We start from the raw sequence: 25,446 nt of genomic DNA on the forward strand, positions 1-25,446 counted from the left end.
AACACATTTTCGAATACTTAGTGGAAGAAGGGAGGATTCAGTAAACTAATTCTTCCCTGCTTATCAAATGTACTCGAGATTAGTGTGATAAAGAGATTTTAAATGAGGAAAAACTAACTAAATTTTCTCTTCATTTGGTCTCTTTATGCATCTCATTCTGTGCATTTAATTTGTCCACATTTTGGACATTTGGAATTGTATAAATTTTCTCCCTGAAGTGTACTTAATATGCATGCAAGTTGGCTTTCTGATCCTATTTATAAAAAATGCTGAAAACCCATTAGCTACAGATGTAAAAAGGTGTTTGTATGCAGCAGATAATGAATTATTTCCATGCAAATGAAAACATTCCTTGGACCTCATACATTAATCCAGGCGCTAAGCAACAGATATAAACAAAAAGAGCACATGCTATTTGTTGCATGTCATTTGATATACTCACTCACACACTGAACCACGTCTTTTTTAGTGTCTCTGTGAGATGCAAATTTGAATTGTAGGTTTTTGCTACGCTTTAGGCACATTTATCTGTTTTGGACTTGAGCAAACGCTTGATAAATGAGGTCCATACAGAACTCTCCCACATAGAACATACAACTTTCTCTTTCTCCCCCTCTTTCTTTCTCTCGCTTTCTCTTTCTCTTTTACATTATAGCGTAAAACACAGAAGAAGAAGTTAGACGTACAACTAGAGTAGGTGGAAAGAGTAAGAACTCAACTAAAAGCAGCCAGTGAAACACTCGGCATGTTACACTCTAAGCATGGCACAGCTGGACGTCTAGTCCAGGTCACACATACGTCTAATCTAATGCCATGTGTCTGTCCGTTAGCTGGCGTGGAGGTGCCAGCAGCGCAGACGGCCTCAGTGCGGGTTGGCCCGGTACTTCCTGAAGCCGTACAGAGAGGCAGATGTCGGAGCTTGGGATCATCGAAGCGCACACAGATCTAAAAGGCACCTGAGCTGTTTCTCCAGGGACACAGCCTCTTCTTACATGCTACATAGCCACTACACAAGCCATGTTTCATTCAGGGCTCAAGGCAACAGATATATTTTCATATCTTTAATTCATGTTTGTTTACATGGCATTGCTTATTCTTGCTATGAGGTTGGAAGTATTGAAGAGCTGCTTGGGGATCAAGGGTTGTCTTGTATACTCAAGCCTGGATAGAGAAAACGTAGAAATAACTGAATTCACATTAGCAACTACAGAAAGGTAAAAGTAAAAAGTTAGTTCACGATGACATTTCTCCAAAGATAGCATGAGTTGTATTAGGTTATGCACCGAGTGTGTGTGCAACTGCCACTGTGTAGATGCTTCCACAGTGAGTCAACGTGAAGTCAGGCAGAAATGTAGCTGCAGTGTCCAAGCCACTGTTCATTGGTGACAGTTCGGCCACAGGGCTGGATCCTTCTAAATGATGTATCTGATGCTATGGGATTGTATTTGCAAAGTTTCTTGTGATTTTTAGGACTTGTGAGGATCTTTTTTTTTAACATGCATAGCCGCAGTTAAGAAATATTCTAGTAGCTGACTGCTCAGTGATTATTTTTCTGATTAGTCAAGAAGTCTAACAATTATTTCTATTTCTATTATATATTGACTTTTTTAAATGCATTTTAACCAGATAAAAGTATTAAAATGGATTACTGATGACAATCAAAAAAATATTGTCATTATTTGTTGACATTTTGTTTTCAGTAAATTATAAATGTGTCTTAAATATAAAAGTGTTATAGAGTCTGTAGTCTAAATTATTCTGCTGCTTGTCAAAATGTGTGTTTTAATACTGGTAATCGAGTAGTCACAATTATTCTGATTAATCAAACATTTTATATATATATATTTTTTTTTTAAGTGAAAAATAAAAAAAATGGTCCAATACTAGTATTTTAATGTGGACATATTGGACCAACATTAAATGTTGCTGCATATCTACAAACAGAAAGGTACAGCAGCACGCAAATGTACACAGGAAGTAAATAATTTAATTGAAGATGAATATAATTTTGCTGTTCAGCTGATCTCTAAATATCAATTCATTTTTAAAAATTATTATAAAGTAAAGATCAGGGCTGGACCTCCATCAAAAAAGCCTTCACTATCCCATGGTCAATAGACAGCATCATCAGTTATTGACCAGTTTCACTTATGTAAACAACACTTTCCATCCCATTCACCACTCATGACTTTGAGCCAATGATACAGACTCCCGCTGTGCCAGTTCTATTTTTACCGCTGTGGGCTCTGACCTAGACAGGACCAGCCAAAAACACTTATGTAGGGGACCCATATGTCCCAAAAAGACGATTGAAAGATAATACCTTTTCACAGCTCAACACAGTTGCAGAAATCAAAGCATAGTGTTGGGTGTGAAGGAATGACCCCCCCACGGAGAGGACACTGTCTTCACCGGAGCCCTTCCCCCTGAATCTGATAAGAGACATTCCTCAGGACTTCGTTTCTTAATGACTATATTTCACATCTAAACCAACTTGATGCTGACTGTGTGATCTAAACTTGTGACTAAATCATGTTTTAGTTTCGTTTGCCACAAGAACTTGTTTGAAGTGTGTTCATGTCGTACTTATTGTACTTTCTCATTACCTGCTATTGATGTGTGTTTGTTGACAATGTTGTGTATTTTATTATGGTCACATGTCATTTTTGCTGGTTTGAGTTAAATTTGCCCAAACTGAGAATAAGTTTGACCAAGAGTTAAAGCCACTCCCACTAGGCCACTCCTCCCAGGTCAATAAAAGAGCAGACTCAGTTCTGCTTGCTCTCTTCTTTCGCCGGCACGTGACCTGCCAGGACGACACACCGGGTCGGGGACCCCCACAGGGGCCCCTCCCCCACCAGGGAGGTTGCATTGTCTCCCAAACTCGGCTTTCACCAAACAACCCGAACATCTTCATCAAAAAAATGCACAATTCAACGAACCCTGGACTCATCAAACTCTTCGAATGCTAAACCTGCTCAAGCATCAGCGCCCGGACAGCTCCAAGGACGCAAAGGACTCTGAGAGCGCAAAGATGTGGGAGGCCTCGCTCCACACCTTCCTTGGACACGTGAGACCTGAGAGTGGCTGATTACAGAGTGGCATTTAAAGACCTTGAATTATTCCCTAAAACCAATCAAAACCTAATTCTTAATACCAGCATTTCTTCTAACTAAGTTGAGCCCAGGCACAGCCTGTGTAACCAAATGTGTCATTAATTGATTTTATATCTTTGTTTATTAAACCACACAAAACCATCCTGGTTTATAGAGCCTTTGTATTGATCTTTATAGAATTATAATTGTCGGTCAATGAATCGTGTTCTCCCCTTCAGAGAATGAGACTGAGTAGATATTAATGTTTTGCTGAACAAGCTTCAGATGGTGCCCTTTTAAATATAAATATGAACATTAATTACCTAAAGTGCTACACGTGTTTTCCACGATGAAATGGCTAGTCCCAGACAATATACATTCCATCTTGGAACAAACGTGTGTGCAAGAAACGAGTATAATCACCCTACCCTACACTTATAACTAAAACATGTTTGCGTTTGTTGTTTGTTGTGTCCTGGCGCGTCCTGGGAGCGAGGGGCAAAACCATGTATCATTCACACTTCAGCGTTTGCCCCAAGTGTATCTGCCCACACACTCCATTAGTGACCGCAGAACAACACAGAGCAACATCCGACTGCAGCCAGCTTTTAGTCCGTAAGTAAAAGCCCTGGAGCAACAGATAGTTACATCTGATCTGCTTAAATAATACCTCGTCCAAGTCAACTGCAAAGCCACAAATTATAAACCTCAGTCCCGCTCATTCCGGTTTCATCCAGTGAATCAAACGTAAAGGATTAGGAAAGATGTGCAGATTTCAATCTTAATCACACCACAACAACCCGTCACAAGATTATAGCCTAATGCTTTGATTACAGTGAGAAAAAATATAAGCATTTAATTTTTATTCACAATAATCAACACCATGACCACATTTTCATTCACGTTGTCCAAAAGAGCACCAATTCTCCAGTATATGACCAGATTTATAACATGTTTTAAACACGACTTTGAAAGTTGTTGGACTGGAGCTATACAGGAATGACAAATACTATACTAGTCAGTGGTTTGATGGACAACATGCACAATATAGTACATGCCAAGGCTGCAGTAGTAATAATCATTCAGTGTTGTGTGGGTTCTGTCAGCCTGACTCAGTGACCGCGACTACCATTTTAAAACTGTCATATTGAGAGAAACGCAGTACAATATTCTTCTGCAAAAATGTCCATGTAGATTTACAAGTTGAAAGAAAAATCACATTTGTCCACAGAGATTAGCAGAGACATACGTACTCAATCATGCAATTGAGAGATGGAAAAGCATGCAAAGCTAAGCAAAGCCCTCAAGTGGCTCTCCAACACAGTGTGACACCTGGAACAAGTTGCCACCAAATGTTGAGGGAATTTTCTGCTTGAAGCTCTGGCGTGGATCCCAGGCTAATTCTTAGCTTCTGCTTTTGGAGCAGCAGAGATTCAAACATGAGATTGCTTTACAGATAAGTGTGTGTGACGCTTAGTCGATAACTATTGTCAAGCAGCCGCTGCCGAATGGAAATATACGATTTAAATACAGGAGATAAAAACCACGCAGGTCCATCACACATGATCAGAATTATTATTAATGGTTGGTGATTTGTACAGAAAGAAATGTTCACATCTTCTGTTTCAGTTACAAAACAAAATGGCAGACAATACACATGTACAATGTGCTGTTTTGCTGTTCTGCTGTACTGAACTCATTGAGCTACAATTGCACTTACGGCATACCTTACCAAAAGTAAGATGCTATTTATTATGTCCCTGTTGGGAAATGTGTCCTCTACATTGGACTCATCCTTCAATGGCATTGGGGAAGATAAGAGCAGTGAGTGTCCTCAGGCCTCACTGGAGGTCTGAGCCAGTCTGCAGGAAACTCCATCTCAAAGACAACGTACACTATACACAACTATATCAAGAGGTTCACGTATTCACATAAGCATTGAGCAGTCAGCACATAAATATAATGTCCATTTATTTATGAAATGCATACTGTATGTGAAATTAAATTGCAATCTTTAGATTTAATTTTCTTTTATGAGACACAAAATGACTGGCAGACTGTAACTGACAATAACGACCAACTAAGACTACTGTAGTAAATAAAATGCAATATTACACAAAAATAAGCCTTATCATCATGTTGTTTACATGCCAACCAAGTTCACGGTAAGATTCTCCAGTGAGATTTTCCTTGCTGACATGACATCCTTGTTGGGACATGGTGGTCGTCCACCAACCCTCCACCACTGAATCCATCTGGAGCATCCAGGGTTGCACGGCTCGCATCAGGGAACAAGACTGTTTGAAAATGTGTCTTCATGCTTTTACATTGCTCCACTGGAGCCATTTCTGCTTGTGAGCGTTGGTTAAGGGTGGAGAATAGAAGGTTTATGCATAACTGCCATCCTCATCCTACAGTTCCAGAGGCACCAGCAGCTTCAAATTGACCTCCCATATCAAATACCAGTTTGCTGCTTTGTAATGGCATTTTAGCAGCTGCTTTCCTAATCCGATGTATTGTTTGGCAGAAACCTTCCTCATTGTACCTTTATCTGCGCAAATCCATGTGTGCTCTGAATCGGCTACAAATCCCTCACTAGTTTGATCAAGCTTAAGTTTTTGTGAAAAATCTTAGATTTTCATACCTTGTCCAAGGCATTCATCTATTTCATGTTTTTAGGTACTAGACAGATCCTTTTTCTTTCAGATATTGCTTGAAAATGGTGGTCTGCTTCTGCTTAAAGGTGGTATGGATGATTTTTTTTCAGCAATTTTTTTATCATATTTCCTCGTGGCGTGGATAAATCATTTGTCCTGCCACGTATCAATCATAAAACGCACCTATCGCTCACCTGCAGCCGCGTGCGGTTCGTGCCCACGTTTCCGCGTGCCTAAGCGCATGGATCTATCATAATATAGTTCCCTCAAAGACAGTTCGAGCTGACGCAGAAGTAGACAGAAATCTACGGGAGACGAGAGATGCGATGCGCTCCGTTGCGCTAATAAACAAACGCACGTGTGTGTTGTATCAGTCCACACGGGGGAGTGTGCATGCACACTTCCGCCTGCGTTCTCAAATCGCCGAAAAATCGTCCATACCGCCTTTAAGAAGATTTTCATTTAATTGGACCTGCCTGGCAAACTAATTAGGGTTAGGTGTCTGAGATTGATTTCACTGAAAGAGCCCTGAGACACATCACCATCCAAGAGTTTTGTAAATGCTTGGCCATTAAAGGCTCCATTAACAAGCAAGGGACACACTGTAAACATGTTTTACAATCTAATAAATTAAAGATGCTTAGAGTGGATTTGACTCATAACTTGAATAGAAGTTATGTTTTCTTATTCAAAGGACAATCATTTTCTCATCAAGATTTCCATGGGTGTATTTCCTTTCTTCAAAACAAAAATGGTACCTTTAATTGAAACTTTTTAAACATATTTCGCAATGCATGATTTCTTTCAAATTTATTTAACATGGCACATAACATGTATATTCATATTTGGGACATATGTTGGCTCATAATGTATTGTTTTTGTACTGGACAACCAGCACTAGAATTGCTTTTAAGCTGATTAAGTAGTATTACTGAATGTAATCTGTATGAGTTATCCAACTTAACATCTAAATAAGAGCTTACAGTGTGTATGACAACAAGACCGGCACGGCTATGGATGGTCAAGGAGTAAGTAAGTCAGGAAAACTTAAGCCATATTGGTTTAGTTCATTTTAAACAACAAAATTCCCTCTGGGACAAAGAGCAAAGTAACGTAATTAAAAGGAACATTATATCAAGTGTCCACAAACATTTCCACAGCATCGACACCACTGAGCGATGGCTGGTCTGGAGATGTTGTTAATGAATAATACCAGGTCCATAAAACACTGCTGACATGAAACGTGACTCTTATTGTATGAGGGAAAAGACTGAGTTCCCAGTATCAAACAGAAGACAGCAGAGTAGCACTGCCTGTGAACAACAGTGCCTGAACATCCATAAGTCTGTTAAGTGTGTATCTACAGGGAAACTAGAACAGCTGGCTATGGCCTTTGTGCGCTCTTTCCAGTGCATATAATTGTGGCTGTAGCACTTGTAGACAGCAGCTTTGTGCCTCTGTGCATTGTGGGTATTTTATAAGATACGTGATATTTGATGGTTGCTAGGTAACGCAATGTCAACTTCTTTGCTGCAACGCAGAATGGCTACTCACAATTGAACACAATCAGGCCGCTGATGGCAACAAAAGCCACTAGATTAGAAACCATTATAAATTCAGAATCAGAAACGCTTTATTGACATTGTCAGTGAACAAAACTCACAAACTAGGAAATCTCTTTGATGCTAAGATGCAACATACAACACTGAATAATAATAATAGTAAAAACTAAACCGTATAGACTGTGCTAAAATAAGAAGATGCAAAATAAACTATATGTGAGAATAAAATAGTAAGAAAATTGACATAATTTAAAGCCTTTGCCAAGTGTGATTGACACTATGTAGGAGCGGAAAATACCGGAAAAAAGTATAGTTCTAGTTTAAAGGAGAATCACAATTACATTAAAATGATTAAACAAAAATGTACCAACAAATGATCTCACTGGATAAATGCTGTACTGAAACTCATTGAGCTACAATCTCATTTAGGTTTATCTTATGCATTATGTCCCTGTAGGGAAATGTGTCCTCTGTGTTTTAGCCATCCTTCAATGCCATTGGGGCAAACTGTCAAGAGCAGTGAGAGACTTCAGGGCAAGGCTTGGACCGGACCACCGTGCTGGAGGTTATAGCCATGGTTACAGTTTTAAAGGAATGATCAACTGACATATAGTGTATGTCATCATTCTAATTTTCTAAGAGAATCACAAATGGTTCACAAGTTTGTTCAGACAGGTGCCCAGAATTGCACGTAAACATTTAACATTACATAAATCCCATTTATAAGGTCATAATCTGATATAGATTCCTGTAAACAACACTTGAAACCTGCGTTCATACTGAATGTATGATTGATTCCTCAGAGTCAGGCAGAGGTGGAGGCAAAGCATCTTTGTGTTGTGCAGAAACAGAGTATTACTGTTTGTGAATCTATTTATAAAGCTGAACAGACCATCTCCAGTTCAGCGCTGGAAAGGCCAAGAGAACCATTATACATGATATTAAAAAATTCTCCAAAAAGGGAGTGGTGACAATGAATAGAGCTATTATGAAATAGGAAAACCAAAATAGACCACTCAGCTTGTTACTATTTCACTGCTTCTGTAATGTGGCCAAGATTTACTTCAATCGGTTATGTTTTCTGCATGTGTGTGTGTGTGTGTGTGTGTGTATTTGTGTTGAGCCCAGAAACATGATATGAAGAGACAGAAAATAGTCGAACAAAATGTCTATAGAGCTAGAAAAACATTTTTGGAATGTCGCATTAGACACAATCAAAATCCAACTGGAGCTTACATTCTGGATATTGAGTCATATTCAATTATTTCCATTATATCAGGAAAAACATTGCTTCATAGCATGATGTTTTAGCCTAAAGCAAATAAAGACCTGGCATGAACCGTAAAACATCTACACTAGAAGAACACATATTTGAATCATATGTATTTAAACCATGTCTAAAACTAGAGCAATAACTCACCAATGACCAGCCATGTCAGACTATAATAAATAATACCACCACAAATGGCATGTCCGTACATTATTTTTGGATGCCACAAAACCGCCCTGTCTCGTTTCACTGGCATGTCCTTGGGAAGCTTCCATTTTCAGTAAAAATTATATCTGACTATTGGCATTTTGCAAATAAAATAAGAATATTCAACAGAGACTTCCAGGGTGTTCATCAGGTTTTCTTCAAACCGAAATCCATCAGAGAGCTCTTGTTTTCCCAAAAGCCGGGTGTGGCTAACACTGCGCTAATCCCTCCCTTGCTGCTTCACAGAGCATTAGCAAATCTTCAATGAATATGACATCGGTCGGAGCTGCGGTTTGTCTTGAACTAAGAATTAACCATCTCACCCTTCCATTGTCTCCTCGGCTGCAATCTGAGCCTCAGACAATTTAGCGTGCAGTCTTTCTCTACTGTTTCTTTTGTTCCACATTTTCATTGTATCTTTTGTCAAAGCTCTTCCATACCAACTTTCATATGTCATTGTGAGTATTTATAGCTGTAACGGTCATGGACTGGCACTAGGCGGTTGGATGGAGGAGGTTTTTTGTTGTCCGTGGACACACTTCCATCACCTCCTCCGACCTGCAGTCAACAAGAGCACTATATCTCCAACTAGGTCAATAAATCCAACCTGTCCAATCCTATCCATGCGCTGCGGGGACGGGCGAGATGTTTGTGTGTGTGTGTGCGTGACTACAGGGGTGGTGGGAGGTGAAGCACAGCCAACGATAGAGCAATAGTCTTCTTTCTCACAATGTGCCAACAACGTTCTCCTTTTTTAGCATCCTCCTTCGTCCAGCTCGGCTCTCCATTCCACACAATCGTTCAGATGAATCCACTGTGATTTTGGACGCACATTTGACTGAGACGAGGTGTACAGGGTGATTTTTTTAAAAAAACGAGGCGTACATACCTTCAGTCGAGTGTGGAGCGCGCTGTGGCTGTGGTATGCTGTGGCTGTGCTCAGAGCTGCCAGTGGAGTGAATGCAGCAGTCTGATGTCTGTGGGTGCACCAGACAAAAAGGAGAGAGAGGGAGTGACGTTGGCCCTCCGTCCCGATGATAAACACAGAGCACGTGGCTTATGATGCACAAGAGCGGCCAACTGCGACGGGCGACGGCGCAGGAGGCCAAGGACACACAAAGAAGGAATCAAATTAGGAAAAACACGACGCTTTGGGATTTGTGATAGATTACACATTTGCGCCACAGAAAACGACCACATGGAAGAAGTGAACGAGGCTGCAATGAACAGTGAATTACAGACATAATATCTGAAAGGCTTTAAGTTATGTGGTCGATTAATCAGACATTTTTATTGGTCAACTATCTATTTTGGGGGGATATCAACGGATTTATTTACACAACTGTAGAAAGGAGAAAATTGTGAGTTTAATCTGCTTTTAACTGATAAAGGTGGTGGTGGTTTTCTGTTTCATTTGTAATTTCATCATATTTTGTTATCTTCTCAGTGAAATTTGAGACAGACACATGGTCAAATCAGAGCGATACTTAATCGTTTTAGAGGTTTTGTCAGCGCTGCTTTTTGTCGATTGACCAATGCACAAAACAGGTCTTTTGTTCTACAGCTCTACATATTTATAGTTATGTGGCAACAATAGATTGATACAGTTAAAATTGTCCTGTCTTCTGTACTAACATTGCTGGGATAGAAAATATAGTATTATGTATCCATCATTACTTAGCATTCAACTTCTGGATGTGGAACAAATGGGACAACACAGTCTATCACAAAATTACCGACATCACAGTAATGGCAAATGTAACAGTTCATATTGCAATAAAACTAAATATATTGCGATAACACGGATAATAACAGAGGTCTTCCATCTGACAGAAATGTACAGTTCTGAAATTGAAAATGTGAAAAAGGCTGATTACCAGACTAGTCATGATTTTCCATGCTCAGTCCAAATTAACCTGGGTTTAGTCTTTATTTTGACAACATTTGACAAAAGAATTAGCACATGAACACAGTAGATATTAAGAAAATATCATGAGTATTTTTCCCATGTTTTGCTTCATCTCTTAACATAATATAATTTATACAACGTTGATATTATTTTGATCTGAAACCGTATACAGCATATTCTCGTATCCCGCTGTGTCTCCTCTCAGGCTCTGTGACCTACTTAGCCTATCCCAGACAGGCCGACTAGACAGGGTTTCACTCTGGAGCAGCTTTAGCTCCATGACTTTTCTGATCCAAATGCACTAAGCAATTACTCAGATCAAACCTGTGACTTGGAATCCTGAATGACACAATAGTGAGTGTTTAAAGTAGTTGCATTGACAAAGATTATTCAGTGTTAATTAAATTACTACCGTATTTCCCGGACTATAAGTCGCACCAGCCAAAAAAATGTATAATGGAGAAGAAAAAAACATATATAATCATATACATCTCATATACATATATATCGCAATGGAGTATGAAATGCGGTTGTGTGTGAAAATAACAAATAAAATAACATATAAGTCACTCTGGAGTACAAGTATAAGTATATAAGTATAAATATAAGTAGAAGTTGCACCCCGGCCAAAACTATGAAAAAGTTTTGGTCGGGGGGCAAACGACTTATAGTCCAAAAAATATGGTATTTAGTTTTTCCCCTTTGAATTGTACAGTATAGAGCAGGCATGACCAAACTAGGGCCCGGGGGCCAAAAGCGGCCCTAAGACTATTTTTAATGGCCCTCCAGCTTCCTGCTATGTCGGCCCAAAAAACAAAAAGTAGTACTTTTTACTGTGAAATTGGGAAAATTCAGGCATATTGATGTTATACCAACCTAATATTAATGAGCCTCATCGCAATTACGTCAAATGCTAAATTTCGAATGATTCACTTTGTCATTCAACAAATTCGACATTGTCAAGTTGTTGGTGGCCCTCTGCCCCGTTTAAGTTTCATAATGCGGCCCTTGGTGAAAACAGTTTGGACATCCCTGGTATAGAGCCTTCATTAAATTTAGGCAACTCTGCACAGCTACTTTGGCAGTTTTAGTGCTCCCAAGACCGGATAGTGAAGCGCAGGACTGAAGAAGTATACAATAATAAAAGTAATTGAATATTTACGCTAATCAACACATTATTCTCTTGTTATGTATACATTCTGCCAACTCTGTAGTTTAGACCTCTACAAAAAAATGAAATGCATGGTTTTGTTTTCCTCTCTCCTGTTATTCTCAAAGATACTTCAGGTGCTGCAGGTTTTTCTGCTGAATGATCTGAACCACTTTTATTTATATTTGTTTTGCAGCAAACATTTGCTTCACAGTTGTGGGAATAATTTTTGCTCAAACAGATGAGACATGTCTGCAATGATAAGATAAGATAAGATATTCCTTTATTGTCCCACATGGGGAAATTTCATTGGTGCAACGCAGGTAGATACAGAGGTAGATACAGAAGAACAGATCACTTATAGGAAGTCTGAAAAACACTTTCAGTAGAAGATCTCCTATAAATAAATAAAAACTCCCATAGACAAATAAATAAATACATAAATACCATTGCATGTGATCACGACAGTAATTGCACATGAATATGTGTCACGACAGCACATAGATTGCACATGAATTTCACAGTAATTGCACATGAATTGCACATGAATTCCAACAGCAATTGCACATATGACAGAATTGCATATGGTTAGGTCAGTATTGCGAGTGTTCAGGACTAACAGTGTTTGTTATAAAGTCTGACAGCAGCAGGAAGGAAAGACCTACGGAACCTTTCCTTCACACATCGAGGGTGGATCAGTCTCTCACTGAAGCTGCTCTCCAGAGCGGACAGAGTGTCCTGCAGGGGGTGACACTCATGGTCCAGCATAGATGTGAATCTAGCCAGGACCCTCCTGTCCCCCACCTCCTGCACTTGGAGGGTCCTGGGTCTTGATTCTAGAATCCTGCCTAGAATCAAGACCCAACCAACACAACAATAGTATCAGGGTAGTAGTGTGGTACAGCAATGTCAATATTTATATTAAGAGTGATTGATTTACTTTTAATATTATTCCCCCAGTTCCATCACAATAAGTAACGCATTAGAGGTTATATGTCAGGTTCTGAATTTCTCTTAATGAAATAAAGTATAGGATATACAATTTCCCTCCTTCTGACAGAATAAAGTGTGTATTTCTTTGAACAAAAAAACAACAAATAACTTTCTTCTCATCTTACTGCATATTGTTAATTTTACCACATAAACATATAAGCAATGAGTAGTAAAAGGCAATCTGGAGAGTTACATCACAAGTTCAGCACAAACTTATAGATATATATCCTTTGCTAGCTGCAGCTAAACAACTCTACTTTGTCCAACAACATAAAGAATCCTGCCTAGAATCAAGACAGAAACCAGACCAGCAGTTAAAAGCTGAGGTTTTCTCCAAACATTCATTATTCAATTGAATGTTAAAAGTACAGCTAAAGATTAGATAGTTCGATAATTCCGACTTTGGGAACAAAAAATTCAACAAATATGTCTCATTAACAGAATGTAATATTTTAATACATTTGTTTAATAAACCAAACCATGTCCTTGATGGTGCTCTTGATCCAGCTCTAGGGTTACAAAATAATCTTTTTCTAAAGGCGACCTGTCTTTTGTGCTTGATCAAAAGGCCCAAATGTTGACAATTAAAATACTGAATTAATGAATTAAAATGTAGGTTCTTGGCTCTTCCAGACATTTCTATTGATCCTATTTGAGAGAAACTAAACACAGTGGAGCAGGAGCCATGAACTGACAGACTGCGGCTTTTGGCATGACTCAGAGCTCCGTGAGGCTGTGTAGATTTCCAATTTCCAGAAGTGATTATGTCTGTCGTTGGGACATAAATCTTGTATCAGAGAGCTGCCCTGTGCAGAACTTTACAGAACACCTCTGTTTGGAAAGGGACAGACATTCTTTTATACCTGAGGGCATTTTTCCAAACAAACACTTTCCCTGAATTGATTAACCGTTGTCAAATAAAGCTTAAAAGGGAAACGATGTGTCACAGATTTTAAATGCTGAACGTGGCTTTACTGACTTTATGGCTGAACAGAAGCCAGGTTCAACATTTTCAGTGGGCATTATGGTTAACACAAAAGAAAGTAACACACTATGTAATGCACATTATTAAAGGATTATTAGATGTCATACAGTGCTGCTTAAATTGACTGGAGCAGCTTTGTGCATGTCACACTGAGCCCCGGGAAATGGCTGTGATTTGTCTGCACTGAATAGGCTCTGGACAGGAAGTGTCAGCCTAAGTGCTCCTTATGAGCTTCAAAAAGAGAGGAGACACCACAGGATATTGTCAAATACTTTGTGGGGCTTGGAAAGGACAATGAAAGATTATTGAACTGAAGGAGCTGAGGGCTATTCACATATTTGTACATGTTTGGCAAACACATCAAAGATACAATAGTAAAATACAGCTGGTTCAAAAAATGCCCATTAATCTGCCACAAATGAATTGCACTGTTCATTGATCATTTAGTCTGAGGCAAAGAAATGAGCCCTAACACTGTCAATTACTAATAACGCATGCACTCCACAACTTAATGTCTGCAAACTACAAACTAGCCAAACATAATGCAAATAGAGTACTGAACTAATGCACATATTATTAGCTATTAAGGATCTACTGTGTGTAGCAGTCTGGCACATAATTTCAGTAGTATTTTGTTCCTGGACTGCCACCTGCTCCAGTTAGTGAAGCAGATCTCTCCTCAGCACTGACAGCAGGGCATTGTAAGAGCTGGGCCTCGAGTGCCAGCTCTGGGGGGTGTGAGTTCAGACTCATTTGGTGAGCGTGATGTGGGCGTTGCAACAGATACGGCTAATCCTGTAAACATCACAGCTCTCATCACCAGCCTGGACTTCGAATCCATTTGAACTAGACCCCTCCAGTGAGAAACGCTCTGGTGTTTCTGTGCTTGTCCTCGTCTGTCTCCTGGGGCCGGAGCTTGTGTCCTGCACTGTTCCTCTCTCTGGCCTTTACTGCATTCCATTGGCAGAGCACTAAGAAAAGCATAAAAAAAAATATTTTGTATGTGTGACAATAAGTCTGAACATGAGAAGTACCATTAGTTTAGAGGAGGATCAATTCACAACAAATGGTTACACAGTTTTGGGGAGATTCAAATATCAAAGGCACTGTTCTCATCAAAATGATCTCCAATTAACTAAATAACAAGTCTTTATCTCATGGGTGTGATAAATATTTCGGCAAGGGCACATTTTGTCTTTGACTACTGACAGAATAATGAGTGAATGTTAGAAGAAAGCTGAGTGTTATTGTACAGCATATTCTTGAGTACTTTCAGTTCAACTCATTGTCCCTTCTCTCTGTCTTGTCAAATGTAGCCCCGTTTAAAAAAAAAAAAAAAAATGATTTACACTGTGGTCTGTGGCACAATGAGGTGGAAGTGACTGGTGATGGAAGAGATGAAATGGAATGCTCAAAATCCTGGGGTAAAAAGGTTAGGTGTTTGGTTAGGAGCCTAGAATTACCATACTTTCCAGACACTTATACTCACTCCGGAGTATAAGTCGCACCCTGGCCAAAACCATGTACAAAAGTTTGACTTACAATTCGGAATATACGGTAACCAAAAAGGGATATACTCTTCTATTTCTAATAGTTGGTGGCACAGTGGCTGCCACCACTCTCAGCTCACAACAAGTGGAATCTCTCCCCATGTCTGTGTGGGTTTCCTCCTCCGGTTTCCCTCATCAACTCAGAACATGCACAGCCTCTGCTCCTGACAGGCCGCCCCGGTGGCACCATGGGTGGCACCATGGGTGGCACAGGTTGAAGGATGGCTCCAATCCTGGTCCAATCACTGTTCCCTCTGAGCTGCGCCTGCGCAATTGCGCACTGCTCGCACATGGTGCGCGCACAAGAAAATCTATGAAGCGCAGAAAATAAAATTCACCACAATCGGCCACGGGGCCAATCCTAGCAGGAAGCGCAAGCTTAGAAGACTCTTGTGGACAGTAGGAGCACTGTCCAGGGGACACGCCGTGTTCTCTATATTTTTAGTTTCAAAACGCTGTGTGTTTTATTACAATCAGAATCATATTCACGGAGAAATTAGTCTTAATAATCAAGCAGCGCAGCGCGGATTTGTTCCAAAGCGGGTCTAAAGCGCACGGACCGCGGGGTGAGCAACATCAGATGTGCCCCCTGTGGCCACACACCAGTATCACGCGGCACGCCTGTTCAAAACCTTGCATCATAGCAAGTTACATCAAAAGACTCAAATTACAACTGCAATTTTCATTAGTTCACTTTTATTACAAGCAATTTGGCCCACTTAAAATATAAAACTCATGTTGTTCATGAGCTGTATAGTAAATGATATACAGTCCTGCTTTGGCCTGGCTGTGGTCGAGTTGTGGAACAAATGAGACATATACACCTTTCAGACATAACATTCTGTTCACATTTAAACATCCATGTGCTGTAGCTTGTGATACAGTGTCAATTCCTGTCACTCTTTGTCTATAAAATATCTAATTACAGTTTTTTTTATTGCATTTCTTCTACCCATAAATTATCTAGTAGTAACAGCATGCAATTATTAATATCCATAAATAAAAAATCTTAATAAATATCACCAGAAGAATATGCACAAATTTTGACTTTAATTAAAAAAAAATGTGCACGCCTGTCCTTCTCCAATGGTTGGACACTTTTTTGGGTCTGCTGCATTTTAATGTGGTCCAGCCGCTAAAGTAAGAGTAAAATGTTGAGGTTGTAATGCTATAAAATGATGATGTGATGAAACTGTGCCAGGAGAAAATGATTAAAGCCAGTTATTAATACATTAGTGTACTTAATTACTCAATACAATATTGGCTATGAAAATAATTATGGTCAAATTGATTAATTTTAACTGAAAATGTAAAATTAATAGTTATCCTTACTAATTTATCTTTTACAGCTCCCAACTGTTCCTTCTTGCTAAAGTGACAAAACAAGTTATATTAAATTAAACAAATGGCATAAGCATTGCTTGATTAACAATTAACACTGATAAAACAAACATGTTATTCCCAGAGAATGAACAGAACTAGAAGTGAAGGTCCAAACCTAGCTATAGTGAAGAGACTGCGTTTCTGCAACTTTGCCACTTTTATATAAAAATATATCGTATTATTCTATAACAGACGTTATTTTTCACTATCAATTTATTATAATTTATAACAAATAGTCTAATGATGCTTTTTAAATACATTTACATGTTTTATTGCTCTATTAAAAGTTAATTACAATATAAATGTTTGTTCTGATCAGAACATCACACACTGGACTCTGTGTGAAACAATGCTGCGATGTGATTGGCTGATGGACCTTACATGCATAAACCTTTACATTCCTCTTATTGCACTTTAAGAAGTCAAAGTCAAACAGACATCACGAGTCACGATTGATCTCACACATGGTGATGTGAGAGAGAGGGACGCAAACTCAAACCCGCTCATCTCTAACTGAGGCTGCACAGGGGCCCGGGACAGGGGCCCGGGACAGGGGCCCGGGACAGGGGCCGCACACTGTTCACTCCAAAGTTTCACGTCAGAGGTTCTGGACGAGACGGCGCTCGTCCGGACTGGATCTCCGCCTCTTAGTGACCGGGGCACAGACGCCCCTCACCGGCCTCACCTGCAGCTCACACGGGCTGGTGTGAATGTTAAGCTTATTATCTTTCATTCAGACATATTATTGTGCGCGGGGCAGAGCTCTCGTCGCCTCCAGCCTGAGCGAACTAACGTGACAGAATCGTGTTGTTTCAAACAGCAGCATTAACCGTCTCTTTGTAAGAGAAGTTCACTACCTGGAGAGTGTTGTTGAGTTTGCAGTTTCTTTACATCTTCAAGAAGTTTCTTCTTTCGTTTTTCGGCACCAGGAGATATATTCTTCTGGACATGAGGACCACGTTCTGTTGTGTTTATGTTTAGCTCTCGTTCTCCTCGCGCACAATGAAGTTGCCCAATCAGCGCAGGTTTGGTGTCTCGGTTGCCAGATTGTCATTACAAATAAATGCGGTTTGTGCGTTATGTTACCGCTGTGTGCGCTGCCGCGCCAGCAGCGCTACTACACTAGTGGCGCACACTGCGCTTGCACTTCGCATAAGACGGGTTGCCAGATTGGGGGCCCTGAAAGCCTCGGGGCCCTGAAAGTCTCGGGGCCCTGCTTAGTTCGCTTATAGGCTGGGCCGGCCCTGGTCCTCAGTGTGCCCAGGGAGCTTGTGTGTTTGCCCAGACACGAGAAAAAATAGAGGGAACATTGGGTCCAATGCAGGGGAAACCTTTCCCAACAGGGACATAAAGACCAATCTTATCTTTTTTTAATTAACATTTAGGCAATATAGTTGATATTCAAATCTCCAAAGCAACAATTGTGATAATCAACTTTTCAATATCTTTCCCACCTTTATTCCTGATGCAAAGGATTATGACTGGTCTTAATGTTACTCCTATTGACCTTTATTTACCCAGGAAAGTCCCACTGAGATTTAGCATCTCTTTTTCAGGGCCTCAGAAGGGAGGAGCCTATTGTACATGTTTTTAGTGGAAGCAGAAACCAGAGCACCCAGAGGAAACCTACGCAGACACAGGGAGAACATGCAAACTCCACATAGAAACCAGGAGCTTTTGCTATAAGGCAACAGTGCTACTGTGTCACCCAAAATTCGCTCCTGAATTTATTTTTATAATAAAAATTATCAATTTAAATTGAATAATCCATCCACTAGATGCAAACTTAAGTTATGTTCCAATGTTAGACAAATACAAATTCCACTTGTCAGTATGTACTTCATTGTCTGCCTATTGAATGGTCCAAATTTAGTGCAATCTTTTTAGTTTAAAATTACTTACTTTACTTACAAAATGCAAGTGTTCAAAGTTTCAACTTGATTCTGCTGAACTTGGAACCAAGCCATGAGTTAGAGGACAAAGGTAATGAACATGCTGAGTGTGAATACAGCAGCTGAAATGTAATTGCACAGACTCAGAAAGTGCTTGTCTGTCAGAAAAAGCCAATCACAAATCACAGAACACATAGACTTTTACACAGGACAGCGAGACATCCTTTTAGGTAGAAAAAGAGGAGCACGGTTGAGAAGAGTCTGAGGAGTAAGCAGCGTTTAATTGTCTATGTTTAACAAACCCACACGCCTCAGGTCCTTAAAGTAGACACAAGCCAGAGGTGATACTGATGTTTTATTTGTCTGCTCTCTGGTCCCTCGCCCTCAGCCTGGCGCTACTTTAACTGTCCTTTGACATAACACCAATAATGTGATTAATCTGAAATATTGTTATACACTTAACAGGGAAAATATACGATAGACTTTAGTGTACCGGTATTTAAAAAAATCTGGAATTCAAGGGTTTCTCAAATAATAGAGAGAGAAAATAATTAAGAAATGTAAATATACAACTAATGGATGTTAATTGCGGCATAGTCTAGGTTAACTTAGCGTTCCAAAGTGTGGGGCTGGCTACAGAAAAGGCCCGGTCTCCCCGGCTTTTGAGTCTCGTTTTTGTGACATGAAGTTGGAACTGGCCCTCAGACCTCAGCGATCGCGCAGGAATGTAGGGAACAATGAGGTCTGAAATATACGTGGGGGCCAGTCTGTGAAACGCTTTAAAAACAAACAATACAAAATTTGAATCAACTCTAAAATGAATGAGGAGCTAGTGCAGTGAGCATAAAATGGGTGTAATTTGTTTAGAATTGTATGAAGTGACGTTACCACAATCCAACACTTACATTACATTCCAGCCTTGATAACTGACAGTGGCAGCAGTGAAGCCCCAGAAAGTCTTTCCAGGAGGACAAGAGATGATTTTCTATGGTGACCCTTAAAAACTAAAAGGAAAGATGATTTAATATGTTTAAAGTTAGAAGGAACTGTGTGTCAATATAATTTAGAGTAGCTGTAGTATGTTTAAACAAGACCTGGATTTGTAAGTGGTTGTTTAAATGTGAATGGGTCAGACGTCTTTGTGGCAGAACAATCCTATACCAGGATCAATGAAACAGGCCAGAGGCCGTGTCAAAAGCTTCTATCAGCCTGACCAATAACATCTGCACAGGCTGTCCATCCGAGCAGCTCATAAGCACCTAGAACGAGCACTCAGACTGCCCACACACGCCCATCTCTCTGTTACAGTGTTGTTGAGAATGAACAGTGGTGGAAGGAGGTACTGAAAATACTGTATGTGCTCAAGTAAAAGTACAGTTACATAAAAAAAAACGTGTGTAAATACTGCTGCCAAAGGTCCCATATTATGCTAAATCGATTTTTGTGAGTGTTTAACCTGGTATCAGTGTTAATTATACCTCAAAACAAATTCCCCCAAATTAGTTTTTTCTTTCATCCATGCATTTAGTAGATTTAATCATTTGAAAAGGTGGCAAGGGTTTTGTTGCACTGACAAATCTGACACAGAGATACTCCAGTCTCTGTCTGTCTGTATAAGCAAGATTTACATTTAAAATGTACTTCTGTTTTGTAAAATATGTCTATTCACAAAAGACACACTCTCCCGCCTGTGAGCCTGCGACACCGCATCGTTTTGCCTCGCTTTGCTTTGAACACAAATGATTTTTCCCTAACATTTCTTGCTGATACCACAGAGCCGCTTATATTTCACCCTGACAGGGGAAGTGGGACTGCTCATGGAGCAGGGGGACGCTGGAGAGGAACAAGAGCAACCCGAAGCTGAGCCATTTCAATTTAAAACAAAAAGTGACTTCGCCACAAGAAATAACTTGTATTTATTACCTATTGTGTAATGCATGTTACACAGCACAACATATTATCACAAATTACTTTTGGGTAGACCAGGAAATAAGAAATATAGCTAAATATAGGGCCTTTAAATAAAAATAAAACATGCATACAAAATACTCCTCAAAGTTACTAGTTATTCTAACGCTATTTTAGTAGCATTTTTAGATCAGTCTTTATTACAAAACGTTATATATTTGAACATTTTTTATTTAAGTTTAATCCTAAATTTAGTTCTAAACCACAATTCACATATTCTGGGATCTAAAGGTAATCAGAGCAGGAGATGAGGTGTTGTGTTTATGTCACAAGTGTGGAAAGGAACGTGCTGTACTTTGACTAAATCTACAGCAACTTCACTGCAAATGAGCTCAAATTTAGACTCTAATCCTCCTTTTTAGTCTGTGTTTTTATGAACATAATACGACAATATGATTTACTAAAAGTGGAGATATGAAGTTACTGTTTTACGGAAAATCGGTTTGAATAAAATAACAGTTGAGTTGTAATACTTGCTTTATAAGTTGTAATAGAGTACCTTCTGTCTATCTTCTGGTTTATCACACACTTCCCACTCTTAGACCTGGAGTTTGGAGACACAGCGGGCTCGAGAGGCCAAATAAAATGTTAAGTGTGCAACCAATACGTCTGCAATGGTTGTGCGTATTAAGTACAGCAGTAAAATTAATTAAATTATAAAAACAACATTTGAGTAGTTAACAGCTAAGCTTGTGGCAAAACCAAAGAAAGGGGGAGAAGAACAGGACAAAGAGCTCACATGTGTAGTGAGTGTAGTGTGCGCTACAGTGTGCACAAGCACCTGACAAACAATTGTATCGTGAAAAAAATCGTGAAAAATTGTTTTCAGTCTTCATTTTGACGTTGGCTAGTTCATGAGTTAAATCAAAATGTGCGCTTAATTTTACAGCCGGACAATACTTGAAGTTTGTTGACGAATGTCCGAATAATGCCCTCTGCACTCCCCGTGTAGCCCCCCTGTGCACGCCCCTATGCAGCTCCCCTGTGCAGCTCCCCTGCGCACCCCTCCTGTGCACGCAATTGCGATAATTAAACTTTGGCTCAATGGTCCAAGGATTAGATTTAACTGTACTATTGTATTTTATTATAATGAAATGTGGTATTTTTTCCTAAAATATATCATTTTTTTATAAATTCATAGTCACAAGCCAGAGCATGTGTAAAACTGCTTTTTGGAGGACAGATGAAAGAAACGAAAGGCCAAAATGTATATTATGTGCAAATGCAACTGTTACAACATCCAACTTCCACTAATGTGGGGTCTTATCTCTACTGCTTAAAACATGGGGCAAGAAAAAGCCCTCACACTGTCTGATTACAGATTTAACGTGCTACATGTCACTGAATAGTTTGACTATTAACACAAAAAAGCGCCCTTATAATTTTCTTAGACTCTTAAGTGCTAACTGTCCGCACTCTATTAAGTCAAGCGCAGGGTCACACAAAGGTGAAGGACAGAGCATCCAGACATTGAAAGAGAGAGATTAAACAGCCTTTTGGTTATTGGACGTGTGGGATCCCCTCCAGAGCAGAGCAGGATCTGGCTATAATCCTTTTAGAGAAATGAGGCAAAAATGGTCAAACTGTAAGTGGTTACCTGGCAACTGTAACACATGAATGGAACATTCGAAAGGTCATTGTTGTTCAATCAAGTCAAGTGTATCTAAGCTCATCTTTGTCTTCAGAGACTAGTAATGCAAAATAAACAGGATCCAACAATATTCATCCAAAAAGATTTATAGAAACACATATGAATTTTATTTTGTTTTATTAAAAATGCACTTCTTATAGGATTATAGAAACATGTAAAAATAGAACATATTATTAAAATATGTAGTCTTAAAGTTTGAACTGTTGAGTCCTGTCGTTTGTGCAGGATCAAGGCTGCAGATCGTTGATCTTCCTCTTGCGGTAGTTGAGGACGAGGCTGGAGGCGGTCAGCTGAGAGGCCTGGCCCTTTTCCCAACTCTGGAAGCCATTGAGTCCGCTCTGGCCCGACTTGAACAGAGCTTTCTCCAGACAGTCCAGCTTCTCCACAAGGGCAGACGTGTCCTCGTTGTAGGCGTTTTGGGAGGAGTCCATTGTTCGTCGGAAACGTCCAATGAATGTCTTTGGGTGGGAGGAAAAACAACATCTAATAAGTGACAATTCAATCATCATCATTCAATTACTAAGAGAATTATCGTATGTCATGAGCCATATTTCTAACTAGAGTCCTCATTTACTTTGCTTCATATTAATCTTACATTTCAGCTCTAAACTGGATCACTGCATCATGTATGCTTTTCCTGTGACTGAACTTCAAAACGTTACAATGCATGTGATGACAAGGAGTCCAACTGTCAATAAACCTTCCATCTGAATATTGAGCCGCTCCTAAATGCATTCTGCCTGCAGGCTGGGACTTCTGCCACTCTGCAATACAGCTGCTGTCGGGGACCAGAAACAGAGAGAGCATATCACACCTGTACTGAAGGCTCTGCTCTGGCTCCAGCTGAGCTTTAGGAGAGATTTGAAAGTACTTTTATTGGTTTACAAAGCTCTTAACAGGTCGTAGTCCTATTCATTTATCTGATCTGCTTCTGATGTGAGCCCTCTCAGACCCTCAGGTATCAATATATATTACATAAAAACAAACCCTTTGCAAAATAAGATAACTCTGGTATTAAATGTTAAAGAGCATTTCACTACATTATTAAATTTAAGATTTACTTTGAAAATGAGCGGCAGATGTGACATATGAAGAGGTAATTCCACAACTGTTACCTGGCAACATGGACCAAATATCTATAAAAATGACAAAATAGTTATGATTTTACAAATAAGACCCCATAACACCATTATTTGGTTTAGTTGCCATTTAAATTGTCAGTTGTGTACATTGTCCCTGCATTTTGGATAAAATGTAGCTAATTGATGACATCACAGAGGGATACTGTTTTAGAGCTCTACTTTCTATTTTTTTTTCCCTCACAAAGTGCCACTAGAGCATGATAAATAATTAACATAAGAATTATCCCACCAAACGAAGAAATAATTAGGAAAACATGAGATCCTGTTATATGCACTTTTAAGCTGCAAGAAACACTGTAGAAGACAAACTGTTATTATGGCTCCCTCTTGTGGTGACGCTTAAACAGATCCAGATCAAAGCTGTTCACCCGTTTGTTATAAATATATTTGCGTGATAAGATGTAACATCCTTTATTTATTTTTTTACATTGTAGATATTGTGCTAAATGTTGTTTGTAATAGATATGATAATATGAAAAATGTAGAACAAATTTGCACCTGTAGCAGCGCTTGAGCAATCTCAGGATTTTCTGGGCTGTCAAAATGCATCATCTGAGAGCCCAGGCCGTAGTAGTATGGCCCCATCTTGTGCAGGTCCACCACGTTAGGGTCCGCAGTGAACACGGTCCTCCAGCCCTCCCTGTACACTTTGGGCAGCTCCACTGAGAGCACTCTCCTCTTCTTCTCATACAAACCCTTGGCCAGCCACAGAGGCAGCTCCATCTTTGAGCCCTGATAAAACGGACACAATAATTACCACTCAAGTTCATCTAGATCAGCCATACATCAGAGTGACTATAGTTATATTTGATTGTGAAGACATCAATAAATCCTAAGCTAATTGCCTGCATGGATAGATGAACAATGGATTTGTATTTCACCTCTAAAATGTCTGGTGAGTCCGTGGACTTCTCCAAAAAGCCCAGCCGAGGGAAAGTGCACTCGGTGCGCACGGGCAGCCGCTCGTGCGACAGCAGAATATCATCCAGTGAGAGAAAGTTTTCCTCCATCCCGACTCCCGGAGGCACGGGGAGGTACGACTGGGACTCCATTGCGTTGGAATACAAGTAAATTAGTTAAATACAACAAGCTCCCGTTAATGATAACGATAATAGCATCATTTCACTCCATTTCCTGTTTTGCTGTGTTACCACCGCGCGCTGCTGCCGACGGACCAATCACAATGCCGCGTTTCTTCTTTGTGTTAGTAGCAACCATTGGTGCGCTACCGCCACCGCGTGGCAACCACGGGTGGCAACATAGAGACTCGTGTGATCGCCTCATGGTTCGCCTCCGTTCATTGTTACTGGGCTCTTTTCCTCGAAGCTGTTGTTTGTTTTGTCTATCTGTTTGTCTGTTTGTCTGTTAGTCTATCTGTTTGTCTGTTTGTTTGTTTGTTTGTTTGTTTGTTTGTTTGTTTGTTTGTTGTTGTTACTCTTGCCTGTAAGAGTAGGCTTGATCTGTGATATTTTAAGAGATCCATTGTTCAGCCACACGTTCAACCGCAATTACAAAGCTGTGTAACGACATTTTAAAAGTTTATTGTTGTAATAACAAAGTCTACCACTAGAGAACGCAGTGTGACCACAATATGTTCTGATGGTCCTCCTACACAATACAAAAACATGTGGGCCTGCAGAGCCAAAATAATACCAGCTTCACGTAAGAGGGCATGTTCATGCTTTTTCATTCTTACCACAGAATAGAATAAATATCTGAGTTCCCGGTCTAAATTCGCAAATTGACTATGACTCTTGGATGAGAGTCGAAACGTCTTGTTTTTTCTAAAACTGAGCCCAGATGACTACAACTGAGCCTTTTTCTACAATGGAACACTCCTGGACGAATGAGGCACTACACCGACATGTTTCATTCATGTCGGCTCTGGCCCTCGGTCTTAGTGTAAATATGTTTGTGAGACATAATTTTTTGCAGTTTATGTTGTCTCTTTTCTACCATATTATTGTTAAATCTACAGTTATCCTTATCTCTAGTTCTAGTGTAGATTGACCATTGCCTTTGTAATATATTA

At 39.7% G+C, this 25,446-nt stretch overlaps 2 protein-coding genes across 6 annotated transcripts in view; both read right to left on the reverse strand.

Annotated features, from left to right (window-relative positions):
- Positions 1-9,876, reverse strand: part of ndrg4 (NDRG family member 4) — a 45,074-nt gene extending 35,198 nt beyond the window's left edge. For all 5 annotated transcript variants that reach the window (XM_072435252.1, XM_072435251.1, XM_072435249.1 and 2 more), the window contains exon 1: positions 9,681-9,876. The gene's annotated coding sequence lies outside the window, so the exon portion shown is untranslated. The remainder of the gene's footprint in view (positions 1-9,680) is intronic.
- A 12,581-nt stretch (positions 9,877-22,457) lies between these two features.
- On the reverse strand, positions 22,458-24,522 carry gins3 (GINS complex subunit 3). Its single transcript, XM_072434983.1, has 3 exons — positions 24,296-24,522; positions 23,913-24,146; positions 22,458-22,730 (listed from the first exon to the last, which is right to left on the reverse strand). Exons 1-3 carry the CDS (start codon positions 24,464-24,466, stop codon positions 22,500-22,502), a joined length of 636 nt encoding a protein of 211 aa, XP_072291084.1. The 5' UTR covers positions 24,467-24,522; the 3' UTR covers positions 22,458-22,499.
- Between the last annotated feature and the right edge of the window lie 924 nt (positions 24,523-25,446).

Source organism: Eucyclogobius newberryi, unplaced genomic scaffold (genome assembly GCF_026437365.1).
Source record: "Eucyclogobius newberryi isolate DKJ021-1_F unplaced genomic scaffold, fEucNew1.0.hap1 SCAF_7, whole genome shotgun sequence".
Lineage (NCBI taxonomy): Eukaryota > Metazoa > Chordata > Actinopteri > Gobiiformes > Gobiidae > Eucyclogobius > Eucyclogobius newberryi.